This window comes from Oreochromis niloticus, linkage group LG8 (assembly GCF_001858045.2).
Source record: "Oreochromis niloticus isolate F11D_XX linkage group LG8, O_niloticus_UMD_NMBU, whole genome shotgun sequence".
NCBI lineage: Eukaryota > Metazoa > Chordata > Actinopteri > Cichliformes > Cichlidae > Oreochromis > Oreochromis niloticus.
In genome coordinates, this window is record NC_031973.2 from 20,763,533 (window position 1) to 20,781,527 (window position 17,995).

Sequence of the window (17,995 nt, forward strand, 5' to 3'; positions counted from 1 at the left end):
GTTCATGAATTGTTTTTCTGAAATTTGTGGTAAACTAACCCAGCTAAGACTTCATTCTGTCATCCTCGTAAAAATGAATACTCAAATTGATTACTCTCATTTTCATATTGAAATTTGAACTCAATATCCAACTAGCCTCTGATGAAATTCAATTCATTTTTCAGCATCTTGCAATAATGACTCTGTGTTATGTGTATAGTTTTTAAATGGGAATCACCCTTAATTATCCTGGCTTCTACATCCCCAGGCATGCCAGCTGCCCCTCTTCTCCTACATAGTTGAGCGTCTGTGTGCCTGCTGCTATGAACAAGCCTGGTATGCCAAGCTTGGTGGTGTTGTGTCAATCAAGTTCCTTATGGAGAGACTGCCTCTGATTTGGGTGCTACAAAACCAGCTCACCTTTCTCAAAGCACTGCTGTTTGTCATGATGGACCTTACAGGAGAGGTGAGAGCAATTGATTGTGTAATCTACTACTTGTTATGCATTTAAAAGGAGTATAACTAAAGTTTTGCCACATTTTTATTTATTAAATAACTGTGGTTGCAAAGATTTACCTGGTTTGGCTTTTTGTCACCTGCTTTCAGCATATGCTGTATAACTTGTCATGTCATTCTTCTTCCTGTTCAGGCATTTGTATTTATTAAGTTATTGATTTTTCTTTTTTTCCCCTCGTTTTTATCCACAGGTGTCAAATGGAGCAGTAGCCATGGCGAAGACCACCCTGGAGCAGTTGCTGGTGCGCTGTGCCACTCCACTGAAAGATGAAGAAAAGACAGAGGAGTTGCTAGCTGCACAGGACAAGTCTTTTCACATGGTCACCCATGACCTGGTCCGAGAGGTCACCTCCCCCAACTCGACTGTTAGAAAGCAGGCAATGCACTCCCTGCAGGTGCTAGCCCAGGTCACTGGCAAGAGTGTTACTGTGATCATGGAACCACACAAAGAGGTAAAAGTCTTAACAGTTTTCTCTAAACCTTAAATTTGGATTAATACTTTGCTGCTGTTGCTTGTTAAATGCACTGCAGGACCTCCAGTAAAAAGCTACAGTATTACTTTCTGTCAGCAGTAGGTGTACCCATTGCCAATTTTTATCTCTATCTAAAGACGAGTGCTAAAATATAAATGTAATGACAATACAAGGACCTTTTTCATGGGTTTGTCTTTTCTTTAGGTTTTGCAAGATATGGTTCCTCCCAAGAAACATCTGCTGCGTCACCAGCCTGCCAATGCCCAAATCGGCCTGATGGAGGGTAACACTTTCTGCACTACTCTGCAGCCCCGCCTCTTTACAATGGACCTTAATGTCATGGAACACAAGGTCTTCTACACAGAGGTGAGTCATTAACATAGAGCACTTTGACTTCCCTAATTGTGAACTGCACAGTAATGCAACTGTTAGGACTTTGACCTTGAAAGAAACAATATTGTGGGTTCAAACTTGCTGCTTGGCTTTGGCTCATCTGTTTTAAGTATTTATCCTGTTACATGGTGCATATAAGCTTGATCTAATTTAATGGATCACTGACCTGTTCACCTCTGCTCTTTATGTCATATTTATGCTTTTTGCACTATCCAGCTGTTGAACCTATGTGAGGCGGAGGATGCTGCTTTGATGAAGCTGCCCTGTTACAAGAGCCTTCCCTCTTTGGTTCCCCTCCGTATAGCAGCCCTCAGTAAGTAGGCCCCATTCTGCATTGTTTGTTAGTGTACCAGAGATGCTTACTCTTCTTTTGAGTTTGAGTTTGTGTGCATGTGTGAGTGTGCGTGTCAGATTTAAACCTTCTTAAAATCCCTGTCTGAATCATTACTGTAGACCACATCTTAAGACTATTATTATAGTCTATTCATGCAAGTATAGAGTGTCATTAATATTCTTTATCCTCATTAGATGCCCTGGCAGCCTGTAACTACCTGCCACAGTCCAGAGAGAAGATCATTGCTGCCTTGTTCAAAGCCCTCAACTCCACCAACAATGAGCTACAGGAGGCGGGTGAGGGATGCATGAGGAAGGTCAGTGTTACATTGTGTCATGTTCATTTTTTCACTTCAATTGAATTTCCTTTTTTGTAGTAGTTTTAGTTATAAAAATGCTTTTCTAAGAGATGAATAACTTTTTATTTTCTCAATATTGCTGTTAGAAATCATGATGCCTCAAAGATAAATATACAGGTTCATGTTGTTGTTGTTAACTTACAGTATCACAATGTGGTGGAAATTTTCAGCGAGGCATAATGTCTCCTACTTTGTAGTTGTGTTTTTCTGCTTGTGAGACCGTCTTTATTTAACTTCCTCTATTTAAAGCTTTTTATCCTGGCGACTGCTTTGTTTTTGAATTGTTTGGAATTAATTTCAAGACTTTATCGATTACTTAGAAAGCTTGTATCTGTGTTACAGCACCTAATTTAACTGCAGCTCCCTTGGAGCCACAACAGAGCTTAGACTTGAAGCCGTAACCTTTTAAAATATGCATTAATCTGTGTGGTTAAGCTATGACGTGATCTACCCACGAACCGATAATTAAATGTAGTCACAATCGTTTATTTGATTTCAGAATCAGGTTTTCTGCACCTTTGAAATGGCCTTCTACTGTGTCACTTTTTCTCTTTCACCATTTTATTTTTCTGTTTGTATATTATCTTGTTTTCCATTCCTCCCATTCTTTTATTTGTAAGGTGAGGTCTTTGTTAATTCTCTCCTCATATCATTTCCCCACCCACTTCCATCTTCATGTGGACCTCCCTCAGCTTTATCACACTCTCCCTGAACCAGCTCTGGATACTTCATTAAAGTATCCATACCATCTTAGCCTCTATCTATTTACTCCAAGCTCTTTGTCCCCTCTCCTATCAATTTATGTGTCCTTATTTTTTTAATTTTTTTTCTGCCACCATCACTCCTTTTCACTATCCTGTGATTTTTTTTTTTGTTTCCTTGCCATTTTCTGTTCCCTCCCTTCTTTCATCTCTGCCCTGCTAGCACTAATGAGCGTTGCCATGGCCAGATCGATACAGGATGGAGTGTTTGTTCTCAGCGCTGAGAGGAAAATGAATGTGGCTGCCATGCATCATTCCCTCCCCTGTGTGTGGGTGTGCGTCATCAGTGTTTGGCTGGCATGTGTGCTCGTTTACAGCTCACCATGCTGTCATTTGAGTGGCCTTATTTCTTTAATGGAGACACAAGGGGTAGTGACCAGTTCACGGGGCTAAAAAACCTGAAAAGTCTCATGATTAGGGGGAAAAATAAAGAGGTGAAATTAAAATCACTGTGTCCAAAACTTTAGTAAACATCACACAAATCTGAATAATATTTGAGTGTTGTATACGTGTTATATTATTAATCAAAGAAAACAAACTACTTGTCACTTGTTGAACATTTCTACTTTGTACATTCTCCTCTTGTAGTTCTTGGAAGGTGCCACGATTGAGGTCGATCAGATCCACACTCACATGCGCCCATTACTGATGATGCTGGGTGATTACCGCAGCCTGACTCTCAATGTGGTGAACCGCCTGACCTCTGTCACACGACTTTTCCCCAACTCCTTCAATGACAAATTCTGTGACCAGATGATGGTGAGAAACTTAAGCCTCTTCAGCCTGTTGTCGCTTTCTTCTTCTTTTTTCCTTTCTTTCAATCAAAATCTTCGTTAAAACTGGCAGGTTAATACTAAGGCATCAGCTTTTATTTATTGTCAAAGACTAGTTTTTGATTTTATTTTAATTGACTAAAAATTTTTGGCACTTAGCTTTTAGTTTAGTTTTAGTCAGCTATCAAAACCTTACTTAAACACAGGCTCAATCTTATTCCTTTTTCTTTCTCAGCAACACCTGCGGAAATGGATGGAGGTAGTTGTAATAACACACAAAGGAGGCCAGCGGAGCGATGGCAGCGTAAGTAAACTCATTTCAGATCTGCCCACACGTAAGACTGCAAAGATACCACAGATGGGAATCTTTCTGCAGTCTTGACATGTATTTGTCTTCTTTTCTTTTGTATGTCTTATTTTAAAATCCTGCTTCAGTGCAATACAGATGCATTCATGGCCACTAGGACCATGTCGATACAGTCGTCTGCTGGCGCCATATTTGTTCAAATCATCTGTTATGTCCAAAGCAAATACCATTACCAAAAGGGAATGAGAAATTGCCCCTTGTTCTCAGAAAGCTGTAGTCACATGTAGTGCACCTTCTCTGTGTGGCCTCCTCCCAGATGAGTTGTGAGTGTCCATATTACAATCAATGATTAATTAGGCACCAGGCAGGCTGTGGTTGGCCTCGTACTCCGTCTCCTCATTATCTCCCCGCAGATAACCTTGTAAAAGGCAGCGAGAAGAGGTGACAGAAAGATTGGGCAAAACACCTTCCTTTTTTTTTTTTCTTTGCCCCCTACTCTATGTGACTTCATCCTAACCCATCTGAAAATGTTCTGTTTTAATTAGATGCAAATTGGCCTTTTGTCTTTCATGCCCTCCAAATATTGGTCTTTGTGCCCGTTGACAGCAGACCTGGAAGTGAAAGCAGAACCAGGGTCAGGGAGTCAATTATGATAAAGGAAAAAGAAAAGTGTGGAAGGAGGAGCAGGGATGAAGAGGATGGTGTGAAGATGTGTGGGCATAAGAGGGTTTTGACAGGGTGTAGTAACGAGGAGGAGTTTTTGTGATGGATTTAAAAAAAAAAAAGAAAGAAAGGGAAAAAAAATAGAGTGCATGCATGAAATAACTTTTTCTCCCCCTCACTCTCTTGACTTTGTTCCACTTAAGTATTTTTCCTTCATATTCCACTGATTCTGTGTTACCCAACTAAAATTAAAAAAAATATATACACACAGTATATTAAAGTTATCTTGGAATTGAAAAATGATGGTCTTGTCCATGTATATCTGACAACATATATGATATCTGTATGTCTTCGATAAGCCAAAAAATCAGTCAATCAGTATGTTAGCTGACCGCTATTTCCAATGTGGCCCTTGCCTTTTTATTCACCGGAGGCTGAGAAAAGTTGTTCCTGCGGTCACTTGTAAAGGTTGCGATAATCTGCCCCTCCATTATCACCCTATCTTATCAGCTCATCTTCCATATGGAACAAAGACAGACAACAGATAGCCACACAAAAAAAGCTCACATGCTGTTCTGCTGACTCTGATCATTGTCTCCCATTCTGGCACAGCCTGCGTTGGAGGGTGTTGAGGTGAGATGCGACCCGGTGTTGCGCCCTCTGTTGGTAACTCTTTGTCAGTGATTGAAATTTGGTCTGATCCAGTGTCGTGCTGGTGAATTGAGCCAATGTCATGGTAGTGGTGGAGTTGCCCTGTATTTATGTGTCCATGTGTCTGTTGTCATCTCGAGAATTGTTACCATCATCTCAGCTTCACTCTAACTCTAATTTTGAATGTCTAGAAATGTTGAATTCTGCTCTTTTATTCCCCTCTGGCATCTTGGAAGCGCAAAAGTCTTAGGATTTATAAAATAACCGTGCTGCTCCTTTTATTTGTTTTTACTCTGTCTAATCCAGAGTCTAATCCAAAAGCTGGTGTGTGTGGTACTCTGCACCTTTCCTGTGGGAAGTTAACACCCTATTAATTGCGAATTGCACTTTCAGTCGTTTGACTGAGGTTCATCCTCGTCTTTCCACAGTGGCTGTTCATCAAGACTGTCTGTCAGGAATGATGTTTGTGTGCAGCTCATCCGTCCAAGAATTTCATCCACTCCTTTGTTCCCTTTGTTGTATGTCTTTGAATCTTCCTGTAGGAGATGAAGATCTGTTCAGCCATCATTAACCTTTTCCACCTGATCCCAGCTGCACCGCAGACTCTAGTCAAACCTCTACTAGAGGTGGTCATGAAAACTGAGAGGGCCATGCTCATTGAGGTAGGAAACCAACTGCATTATGTAGATGGACTTGTAGGGATTGTCTAACAGTGAAAACTGCATCGGGCAGGCAGTGAAAGCAGTTGAATGATTTGCAACTAGATACTTCCCAAACAGTTCAAAAAGAAGGAGGCTTTAGTTGTTTCTTCCATTAAAAAATTATCTATCATTAAGGATTTAGACTTGTCAGAAATTATACATGCTTTTCTAGTTATTCCGGTTATGTGTAGGAGGGTGAATGGGGCCAGAAAATAAGTGGTGGGTCTTAGTTAATAATTACAATAAAAGAGGGAAAGAAATGCTATATATGTGATGTAAAGGATGCAGGATTAAATGAAACCCTTGATTACACTCCCTTTTTTCACCAGGGCTAAGATTCCTTATTCTGTATAATCTAAATTTTCACAAGGAAGTGATGGAGTCCATATTTACTGTGAAGTAATTCTCATCCCTTCTTCTTCAGACTGTTTCCTTTGCTTATGTTCCTTCAGTTTCCTCATTATTTTGTCTCTCACCAGGCTGGCAGCCCGTTCAGGGAGCCTTTGATCAAGTTCCTGACGCGTCACCCATCTCAGACAGTGGAGCTTTTCATGATGGAGGCTACGCTCAACGACCCCCAGTGGAGCCGCATGTTCATGGTCAGACAATAGGAGCTCTAGTAGCTGTCCCCTCAGTCTTTTCATTGACACATTTGCCATTAAAAATGTATTTTGCTTCTTTGTTGCATTTGCAATGGGCTATATTCGGAACTGTATTGAGTGTTTCGAGCCTCAGTGGTCCTATTAACACAGAATTGAGATGGATCACTCTAGTAAAATTTCCTAATTTTCTTCATCGTTCAGTATCACAAGTCTGTATATCTGCTATGCACTGTTGGTGATTGAATGGGGTGGACCTTGTAGCCTATTGTTATAGTATATATTTTCTTTTGTGTTATAGTTACAGTATGTGTTTTTGTTCACATACAGAGTTTTCTGAAACACAAGGATGCCAAGCCGTTACGAGACGTATTGGCCTCTAATCCCAACCGCTTCGTCCCCCTGCTTGTTTCTGCTGGCACTGCAGCAACTGTTCGGCCTGGATCTCCCTCTACTGCCACAGCCAGACTAGACCTGCAGTTTCAAGCTATTAAGGTATGCAGAATTCAGTCTGTTCTTTAAGGTGGACACATTCACACAGTTGTTATACTCAGGGATGTCTTGGCAGTTTTTGATCCAAATCTATATACAGCTTAACTTGTATTTTTGTTATTTATCCTTAACTAATTTAACACGTTCATCTTCACATCTGTTCAGATTATTAGCATCATAGTGAAGAATGATGAGGGCTGGCTTGCAGGGCAGCACTCCCTGGTCAGCCAGCTGAGGCGAGTCTGGGTCAGTGAGGCCTTCCAGGAAAGACATCGCAAAGACAACATGGCAGCCACTAACTGGAAGGAGCCAAAGCTGCTGGCCTATTGCTTGCTAAGCTATTGCAAGTAAGTAGATTTGCTGAAATTGTAATGAAAACAAAATGTTGCAGTTTTCATAGATGTTGCACACTGAATTTGGCTGTTGATATGAAATGTTGTCGGTGGACTGATGTGAAACCCCCAAAACAGCAACCAGGCAGTGCTAATGAGCTTTGTTGAAGACTTGGTGACCCTTTAGAGTGTTAGTTGATAGATTCAGTAGTGTGAGCACTACAGGTTAATAATGCACATTTTTAAAGTTACTGCATTTTCTAACTTTACTCAAGTGACATTCCAATCACAAATGACCTTCTGACCCTTTCCTTTCGGTGTGAGCACTGAGAAAGTGCTAACACACTCGGTGCACTAGGCATTTAGCAGATGTTTATTTCAGACCTTGCAATTAACCCCCAAACACTTCAGCCAGTAATTTTAGCTTAGTGTAGTGAGTTCAGTCAACCTTCCTTTGACAAACAAAGTTCTGCTTAGAAAAAAAATATAAAACTGCCTAATTAACAGTGTGTTGGTTTCTAAGGTTATTTGAAAGTTGTGTTTTATAGTGTCCCCGTTGTTAACATTAGCCACATCTCTTTGTGTCTGTGCACTGAACTTATCCACTGTCTCTCTTCTCAATAGGCGTAACTACTCGGAGATTGAGCTGCTGTTCCAGCTGCTGAGGGCCTTTACGGGTCGCTTCCTGTGCAACATGACCTTCCTGAAGGAGTATATGGAGGAGGAAATTCCCAGGAACTACTCCATTCCTCAGAAACGTGCCCTGTTCTTCCGTTTCGTTGAGTTTAATGATCCCCACTTCAATGATGAGCTTAAAGCAAAGGTATGTACACGTCCAATCGGAGGAAAAAAGTTAGTTTATAAGTACAGGCTGCAGATATTTAGAAATTCCCTTTGACTTGTACTTTTCTTCTTACCCTCTTTTGAAATTGACATTGAAGCGATGCCTGGAGGTAGAATACAGTTTTGCTTATGACATGCTGAAGAAGCAGTGCAGCCTAAAATGATCATGTAGTGCGATCAATAAATGTATAAAATAACATCAAAACAACAAGCACTATACTGTTGGTATACTGGTTTGTAGTTAAAGTATCTGACTGGTTGTCTACTCTTTTATGACGACAAGAGCTGCATCCACAAGGCCAGATGTAGTAACTCACATTAGCGATGATGGTGCACTTAAATATCCTTTCAGGTCAGCACTTCTGTCTCTATAATCAGCACGATGCACACTATCCCAACCTCTGCCTACGCTTCCTGACAACATATTGTGCCTCATGAGGATAAATGCTTACAACCCATTAAAGAAAACAAAAAAAACAAAAAGTTAAATATTTTGCAAATACGTCCATTCCTCTATTTTACCTGAAAATCATGCAAAGACAGCATATCTGATTTTAAAACTGGTACTTTGTTTTTTTAAAAAAAAATATAAGCTCATTTTGGAATTTTATGTAGTCATTTTTACCTGCAGGTAAGGCAATAAATGATTAATCAACTGAAATTCATTGGATATTTTTTTGAATGGTGTAGTTTGATTCAATTAAGACTATTTTAAACAGTCATCCCTCCACCTCTGACCAGAGATCTCATACTATTTTGATTTTATTGCACATTTTAAATACATTTGTTGACCAAACATCATGCTAACCCTGTGAAAGACTGACCCATCCAGATGTACCCACCCCGTGCTGAAGTGAAACAGGCTGCAGCTCCCCTTTGGCCTGGTGTAGAATAGGCACTCGAATGATGGATGGAAGGTGCTTTGGCGGTGTCTGTGGAGGGATTATTATGATGGTAGATATGTAATACCATTCCTGTCAGATACTTTAACATCTGTGGCCCATACTGACCACGGCTGGATAGCACACACTGATTATGTGTGGGCACGCATACAGAATAAAAGATATCGAGCCATAATGCAAATATTTTGCAGCATGTTATGTGTCATGTTTTGGTTTTATTGCTTCATGATGCAGTGTCTGCACAGGCAATCATGGACTTTATTTTGTTTTATGTAGCGGAGTTCTTCGGGTTAGCATGTCCACAAAAGCTTGTGAAAAACAAGACGTTTCTGTTTAAAATGGGACTCTAAGGACATTTTGTTGTCATTGATGCAGCAATTTTAATACTATAAAGCAGCCTTTTAAAAAAATAAAGCAAAACACATTTGATAAATATGCTAATTAAAAAACCCCGTTGAAAATAAGACTAGATTTATGTTCTGGTCTTTTTTTCATTGTAGAAAGATAGATTTAATAATATCAGATTCATCATAAGCTCCCCATCTCCACGGCTCGATTACTTTCCTTCTCAACTGTTGGACATGCAGCATTTAGGGACCTGATCTGTGTGACTTTTATGGTTAGTGTTTTGTACCAGAAGTTCTTTGATAGAGTGGGGAAGGTCATTTTGTCTGGTTCTAGGACCTCAGAGGCTCACAGATGAATGCTTCTGTACTCTCTACCTGACCTGCTGCTGCTGCAAGCATTACAGTCATTCAGGCTGCTTTTTAATTAAGCTCCCTCTCCCGCATGCAGGCATCGGCACAAACACACACACACACAAACACATATTTCGAACAGCTGTAATGGCACATAACCTGGCACAGAGAAGCAACGGCACTGCTGTTAAGTACAAACGGGTCAGTGGGGAAGGCCTGTCCTGGCACACAATAGCACATATCCAAATGGCTGTGTGGTAGGCACACACAACTGTAGACTCACAGGCACACAAACCAGAGGCTGCCATGTGCACACACACCACTAAAATCCAAGGACAAACAGTTGTGTTTCTGATGCTGCTCACTGCACCTGTCCCTTTTGCTTGTATTCAGTTTGCATTCCTTGAGCCGCATACGGGCTCTGAAAATGAGAGGCAGAATAAAGGCAGAGGAGAGAGTTCAGCCAACTCATTTCTCTGTATTTTTCTTTTTGGATGGAAATGCTGCATTAGAATTTTCAGCAAGGTTTACTCTCTTAGCTAGCAGAGCTGCAGCACCCCACCACGCTCAGCCCACCCCCCCAGCAAAATTTTGCTCCTATTGTTGTTTTTCCCCCTTAATTGTCCTCCGCTGGTGTGCAGCAGATGCTGGCTGTGCAGATGAGGCAGAGACCCAGACTGACAGGCGTGATGTGTTTCTGTGCGAATATGTTTGTGTTGATTGGTGTACGAGTAGTGAGCATGAGAATGAGCGTGGGTGTTGCCTCCATTGACATTTAAATAATTGCCTGTAGCATTTATCATAGGAAAGTGTGTGAGTCTGTGTGCTTGCAGTTTCTCAGGAAATCTGGGAGTTAGAAATTCAGGTTCGTATAGAATATCAGAAAGGTCTAGGAGAGTATTTCAAACAGAGGAGTGTCTAGAGAGAGAGAAGGAGAGAGACAGCAGAATGGGACAGCAGCAATGAATCATCTACGGTAGTGCAGACTGACCCCGAGCTGCTGGTACTGCTGCTGTGTTCCTTCTTTTTGTTTTATCCAAACACTTCTTACAGAAAACCATTTTTGTGATGCTCTTCTATTCAAAGGCGTTTCATTATTTGCGGAATCCATCTCCAGTCGACGAGCAAACAAACAAATATATGAAATTTATGATGTGCTGTGCATCTGTTTCGCATTCTGCTGCTTCTTTGTTCCAACATGAGAAAGAGTGTAGTAGGATTTTCCAGAACATTTTTCTACAGTATGTACGACTAATCCCCTCCCCGAGTAGAGACATTAAACAGTAAGCACGTGTGCAAGTTTTTAATACCTGTACCCTGTCTGGCACAGTAATCTAAACAGCGATGAGGAAGATTATGGATCTAGACAGTTACATCAATTATATGAAGGAAGACGATTGTTTAAAATTAATTTGATGTTTCATATTCAAAATATTGTTCTTGAGCAACTCTATTACTAGCATATATTGTCTTTTAGTTAACATAATTACTCTTCAAACAGATAATGAAACCATTTTAAGAGAATCACGTTATTGAAGCCAAGTTTTTAAAATCATCTGCTCTCCTTGGTTATGTGCACTCAAAGGGAGACTGCATCTCTTTATCTAGTCATGTGTAAAATGAATATACTGTTTACATCTAGTAGTGACTGTTGTCATTACACATTCATTGTGGCTTCGAGCCATTCATTTTTTTCTGGTTTCTATAAAGGCATTAAAAGACCCCCCTTCAACCACCCACCACTCACCACCCCAGTTATCACAGCTCCCCTTAATTGAGCTCAGAGAGGAAATCTATGGGCACCGCAACACTCACACACACACGCACACACACACACACACACACACACACACACACACACACACACACTTGTTATATGTGAATTGAAAATGAAATTTAAGATAATTAAGACACCTGCAGAATGTGATCTAGGCTACTCGCCCAGAATTCCTGCAGGAGCACATCATCAGTGGCATTACAAAATGATGCTGTTATCGTACAATGATTGATATAAGAGAAGCTTAGAATTAATAGGAACAGATGACACTGAAAAACAGAGTAATGCTCAGTGTGTGTTCAGCGTGTGAGAAAGAGAGTGAATATTGTGCTAATGGAGGAGATGGAACATATGCTACCACAGCTCATTCTCCACTGAGCGATGCCCTGTCCTCCCAGTGATGGATTGAATAGGGGTGTTCATTAATAGATAGCAGCTTCTTTAATAAATGCAGTCGTTAGCTGCATAGTGGTTGGGTTAGTCGGATTTTACAAACTAATCAAGCCCTCATTCACATTCCCTGTTAAGATACTCTAAATCTTATTGACTTTTGTTTTTGCTTTAAATGCTTGTAGATTAATTAAGGAAATACATTGTTTCTTTAGTTTTGCCTCAGAGAGGAAATTGTTTTCTTTTTGCTCTTTACATTATTTATTGCAATCATTTGGTGCCACATTTGACATTGCTGTGGTCAAATGTGTCTTTTTCTCTCTCTCTACAATCCAGTTGTTTTAATTTATTTATTTATTTATTTACTGCTGTTATTATCAGTCTGAAAAGTATTCTCTTCTTGTTTCTACCCCTTTCCCTGTGTCATCACTTATTTATTTACCACTGAGGGCTGATTGTGTGCAGGGTTTTCTTTAATGTAGGTTTGAAAAGGGTACACTAGGTGATTTCACTGATTAGTTTCTCTTTTCTTGAAAGTGTGCTATCAGTGGAATCATCCATTGTAATCTCTCTCGAAAGGGTCAAAGCTGTAAACTCCACTTTTCTTCTTTAATAGGTGCTGCAGCACATCTTGAATCCAGCCTTCCTGTATAGCTTTGAGAAGGGAGAAGGTGAGCAGCTGCTTGGACCGCCCAACCCTGAAGGAGACAACCCTGAAAGCATTACCAGTGTCTTCATCACCAAGGTACACATTCTAGCTCTCTCTCTCTCTCTCTCTCTCTCTCTCTCTCTCTCTCTCTCTCTCTCTCTCTCTCTCTCTCTCTATACATATATATATATCTATAGATAGATAGATAAAAATTTGGATTTATTTTCTTCTTACCATTTTCTTCTCACAGTCAGCAGACAACCCTTGCTGCCTGTTTATTCCATGACTTTGTGTCTCTTTGTGTTCCTGTTTCTGATTTCATTACCTGCTGCATTTCCTCTCATAATGTCCTATCAGCCCAACATCTTTCCTTACTGAGTCATCATCAGCTACATCCTATTTAGTCATCTTCTTCTCTCATGGCCTTACACTTTAATTACTGTCATTTCATCTCTTTCTTCTTCCTTTTTTCCCCTACATGTCTTTGATTTTTCTTTCTTCCTCCCAGAAGCTCCTCTCTATTTTGTTATCACGTTTGATTCATCAGACTATAATTTCTGGTGTAAATGTCACATTGTGACCATGCTAAAGGTCGGCATGTTTGTTTGTACTGTGGCAGATCTCATCACTGACTAACACCAATCCTAATGGCTGCTAATAGCTCCTCTACAGTCTGGATAAAACTGATTTCCTACCTCACCTCTCTGTCTCCCTATGTACCGTGCTGTCTTCTGTACATTCTCTTTGGGGAATTGGTATTTGGGTGATTTGAGTGATGCAAGGTTTTCAGTATATGTAAAATTAGATTGTGTTGTTGTAAAGTGTCATTCAGAATCAATGAACTGTGTTACACTCTAGAAATTTAAGTACAGATTATTCAATAGAATGAGTTTCGGCTTATTGTTTATGTACATATGAGGAGACTTATTGATCTCCAACTGGAGTTGTTAAGAATTAGCATAACAGGGCTAAAGTATTTTTTTGTGATATGTTTTTAGTAGTGTTAATACAACATCCCACCAAGTCAAGTTCCTGAAAATGTTCTGTGCCAATTCTGCTATAGATTGCAAAAACAGTATAATTTTTCTGTATTGCCCAGCAATTTTTAATGCCACTTCTTTCCTATCCCTCTCCAAGGTTCTGGACCCGGAGAAGCAGGCTGACCTGCTGGACTCTCTGCGAATCTGCCTGCTGCAGTTCTCCACCCTGCTAGTGGAGCACGCTCCCCACCATATTCACGACAACAACAAGTCACGCAACAGCAAGCTGCGTCGTCTTATGACTTTTGCCTGGCCGTGCCTGCTGCCCAAAGCCTGCGTTGATCCTGCCTGTAAATACAGTGGTCACTTACTGCTGGCCCACATCATCGCAAAGTTTGCCATTCACAAGAAGATTGTCCTGCAGGTGAGAGCTAATAAAAGAGAAAAGAGGAACTCAGTGAGGCGGGAATTTAAACAGTACAGAAAACAAAGATTAAATGTGGGAAATTTGAACAGCAAATATGTAAATGGTTAATTAGATTAGGAAATGTTTCGATGCTGAAAGGACACGACAGAAAAATGACAAAAGATGGATTTGAAAATGGAAGACAGGAGATGAATTCACAGTAGAAAACGGCGTACACTTATAAAAGGTACACTTGCTTTCTGAGTCACACTTATGAAGAAAATGATGCTGTGTAGTTGTGAAGTCAGAGGAACTATTTTGGGTGCCCCTGGTTCACTAAAGTCCCTTTCAGCCATGCACTTCCATTAATCTGTCGGCCTCTGAATGTGTCAGCTTCATGGCCGAATGAGCACCTCGATGTTTTTTCTGTAAAAGTTTCAGACGACAGTCTTACTACGTCAGATTTAGTAATATTTACATATCACTTTCAGTGCTGCAGGAGCTTGAACTGCATGCAGTCACATTAAAGAGCAAGCCTGCAGAAGATTATGATGTACTGATGTAAGAAAGAACTAAGAAAGAAATCCATTCATCGGCAGACTTCTGAGATCCTGTGCAGGCTTGTGGCTGACATGGACAGAGATTTTAATCAAAGGCTGTCTTCGTCTAGAAGTGGAGGGAATATAAAGGACTGGGTTAGCAAAGAGGCAAGGGAGTAAGAAGTGCGGGAACAGGCCATCCAGATGGCACTCTTGAGTGCTGTGAGTGCCATCTGCATGGCCTGATCTTCTTTTGTTTTTCGAGTTAGATATCCAGCGTTATGTTACTTAATGTATTGCCTGCTCTCATGCATCTAACAGATGAGCATGAATGCTGGTTAAATCCCTATTTGATTAGAAGTCCATATTATTATTCATAAGTTGTGTGTCTTGTTTTATGTTGAGTTTTTGAAATAGTCAAAGGTAGAATGAAATTACATCTCTTAAGTTGCCTTTGCAGCAAGAAAAAAAATCACTGCTTAGATTACTCCATTTTTAAATTTTGTATCTGGTGTTCATGTCTGTTATTATTGATGCCTGCCCTGTTCTGTGATGGGTTATTAAAGGTCCTCTTCTAGGAAATAACAGTGTGTGTGTGTGTGTGTGTGTGTGTGTGAGAGAGAAAGGGGTTTGTGTGCTTTTTCTATGTTCTCTGAATGTGTAGGCAGGAAAACGGCGCTTTTAAGGGGCAGTAAAATTTTAGCCAAGTATTTGGTATGTTACTAAATTAGACATGCGATCTCTGCTCTGTACAGGTCTTCCACAGCTTGTTGAAAGCCCACACAATGGAGGCCCGGGCCATAGTCCGCCAGGCCATGGCCATCCTGACTCCGGCAGTGCCTGCACGCATGGAGGACGGCCACCAGATGTTGACGCACTGGACTCGCAAAATCATTGTGGAGGAGGGGCATACTGTACCACAGCTGGTTCACATACTGCATCTCATTGTGCAACACTTCAGGGTGAGTAGATTTAAAAAAACGAAAAGAAAAAAAAAAGCACACACATAAATGCAACTTAGGCAGCAGCAGACTTCCATATGTCAGACCACCACTACCAAAAGTATTGAGGACCCATGATATCCTCCTGGGATGGATGGAGCACTGCCTTCTGTCATTTAAATTACCCATGACAGATTTGTTAGACCACTTAATAATAGCAAAAGTCATATTCTTCTGAGGATGACAGTAAAATATCAGCGTTTTCTGTTTTACGATTTCTCGTGTTTCGAGGTAAGCTGCCACCACACATACTGAGAGGTTAAGTGCCACTCAAGTGCACACATAGACATCCATTTAGTGTCTCTGCCGGCTCTCCTCTCAGCATGCTCACTGCAGGGAACCACGTGGGGGTAGGCTGTTGAGGCGCTAATTTTACTGATTATCTAAGTGCCCTGAATTACATGACACATCTTAATAAGTCTTAATGGGAAAGGAGCATACTCATTAAAATGTAGATGATCTTATGCAGACCAATTAAAAATGTTTATGATTTTTTGTTAATTTCAGTTTTATATTGGTTGTAGCCAGATCATTTGTACTTTGCTCTGTTATCAAGTCAAAAGCTGGACTCTCGTGTCTAATTATGTCAACCGCCTGCTGTCCACAGTTGACTTAATGCAGATACAGCATTAAACACACCCTTCACAGCAGTGATCAGTAGAGTCAAAGAGCATTTTATGTGGACTCGTCATCAACAAAAGCAAATGATCATCGAGCTTGCTTTTCGCTTTCCTCCATAAACTTGAAAGACACTTGTGCCCTCTCGCTTCTTCAGCTGATGTTCACCGCCTCACCAGTCAGAGAGCGACAGTCTTTTAGCAGAAGACTGACATTTCCCTCAGCTTCCCTCTCTATCTCACTGACAGGCTGCTCTCACTGGGCCAGATGACTAATCTAATGTAATCACATCAGCATAATTACACTGGGGAGGAGATAATGACAGACAGATGAGAGACTTTGTGCGTGTGCGTTTGATAAAGAAATGGAGAGATTGTGTGCGTGTTTGTCTGTGTGCACACGTGATGGACAGGGCTTAGCCACTCTGTCATTAAGGGGCTGTGAAGTCCTGCTCTATCGACTATAATTACCCTCAAAGTGAGAAGCTTTAATATTCTTTGACACTGACAAAAGCCCTCAGATAGACATCTCATCTCTAGCTCCTTTGTCTGCATGTGTGTTTGAGAGTCCCAGTTCAGTTTTCGGAAGCTAAGTGACTCTTGAGCGTGACACTTGAGTGGGGCTGAGTGTGTGTCATCATGTCCTTGAGACTAAGTAAGAATTTGATGTCAGAGTTTGCCTATTCTGACTAAAAGTCTCAAAGTGATTGAGCACCCCATTTAACTTTGCATGTGTTATCACCCTAAAATCTAAACTGGTGGGTCTGGAGTACACAAAAACAAACTTTTCCTGCACATGTGTGGACTTGTCTTTATTTTTGTCCGCCTCCCATATATTAGTGCATTGTGCATAGACCAGGGGTGTCAAACGTATGCTGTCCACATTCGGCAAAACAAAAAAAAAAAGAAAGGGGAAAAAAACAAAAAACAAATCTGTACAGTCTGGGCAACGAGCTACCAGGACTTTCTCTGTCATTTTATTTCTTACAATTTAACTTCAATCATGTGCTGACAGATTTCTTTCTTTGTCGCAGCAGCTTTTCTTCATCATATAGAAAAACAGTTAAATATGTAACTTCTTTACACTGACAGAAAAGGGAGCTTCACTGGTCCAGCCCGTTTTTAACATCAAAGTGGGCTGTATGTGACCCGGCATGTAAAAGGAGTTTGACACCCTAGTATACAACAAATGTGTTGCAGCAGATGGAGCTGGCACAAGGATAAGCTTCCTGGGAATCGTTGTGTTATTCTAGTAGAAGCATAGGAACAAGATGCTGCAGCAAATGACATATGTAGGCCATTGTTTGGTTGCTGCTTCTGTTGCTAATGCAGTGGAAGAAGGTCTTGTACAATACTGTGCAGAAGTCTTGAGGCATTTGTCGTTGCTTCAATTTTTTTGCTTCCAAGGAGCTGGATTTTCCTGTTTCTTTTTTAAGTGGGCTTTAGCATTAGTTCTCCAGGCTTTCTGAAGGTTTTTTTCTTTCAACATTGGCTGCCTTTTTTCTGTTGTCTTTTTTCTTTTTAAGTTAAAGCCTCTTAACACTGACCTATGAATATTCAAGCATACAAAAGGCACCTAACTCGAGGGATGATTATTCCCATTTTTAATTAAATCCAAGCAAAGTGTCAAACATAACACAATATGACAAGATCTTCTGAATTTATTGAGGAACGTGTCTTTGAATCCACATTTTTGGGCTGCAGGTACGACAGAGAACTGTTTTTGTATGAGTAATGGGGGTTTTTTTGGCCTCAGAGTTTAAGTGGTTCCACTTCATGCAAAACAAGCTTGTTTTTTTTTAAAACCCGTAATCTTGTCATCCACACTAGTTTTCCACTCTTCCAGACTGCATCTGGTTCT

The 17,995-nt window shown here is 40.6% G+C and overlaps 1 protein-coding gene across 2 annotated transcripts in view; it reads left to right on the forward strand.

Moving 5' to 3' along the window:
• The window catches only part of trrap (transformation/transcription domain-associated protein), an 81,108-nt gene that overhangs the window by 14,964 nt on the left and 48,149 nt on the right, over positions 1-17,995 (forward strand). The window contains exons 25-40 of one of the 2 annotated variants that reach the window (XM_025909677.1): positions 248-445; positions 687-947; positions 1,173-1,334; positions 1,578-1,674; positions 1,890-2,011; positions 3,403-3,573; positions 3,823-3,891; positions 5,170-5,190; positions 5,751-5,870; positions 6,389-6,508; positions 6,839-7,003; positions 7,166-7,347; positions 7,957-8,155; positions 12,559-12,687; positions 13,729-13,995; positions 15,272-15,478. In XM_025909677.1, coding sequence (XP_025765462.1) covers positions 248-445; positions 687-947; positions 1,173-1,334; positions 1,578-1,674; positions 1,890-2,011; positions 3,403-3,573; positions 3,823-3,891; positions 5,170-5,190; positions 5,751-5,870; positions 6,389-6,508; positions 6,839-7,003; positions 7,166-7,347; positions 7,957-8,155; positions 12,559-12,687; positions 13,729-13,995; positions 15,272-15,478 — 2,490 coding nt within the window. The remainder of the gene's footprint in view (positions 1-247; positions 446-686; positions 948-1,172; positions 1,335-1,577; positions 1,675-1,889; positions 2,012-3,402; positions 3,574-3,822; positions 3,892-5,169; positions 5,191-5,750; positions 5,871-6,388; positions 6,509-6,838; positions 7,004-7,165; positions 7,348-7,956; positions 8,156-12,558; positions 12,688-13,728; positions 13,996-15,271; positions 15,479-17,995) is intronic. The other variant, XM_019362777.2, reaches the window with a different exon arrangement.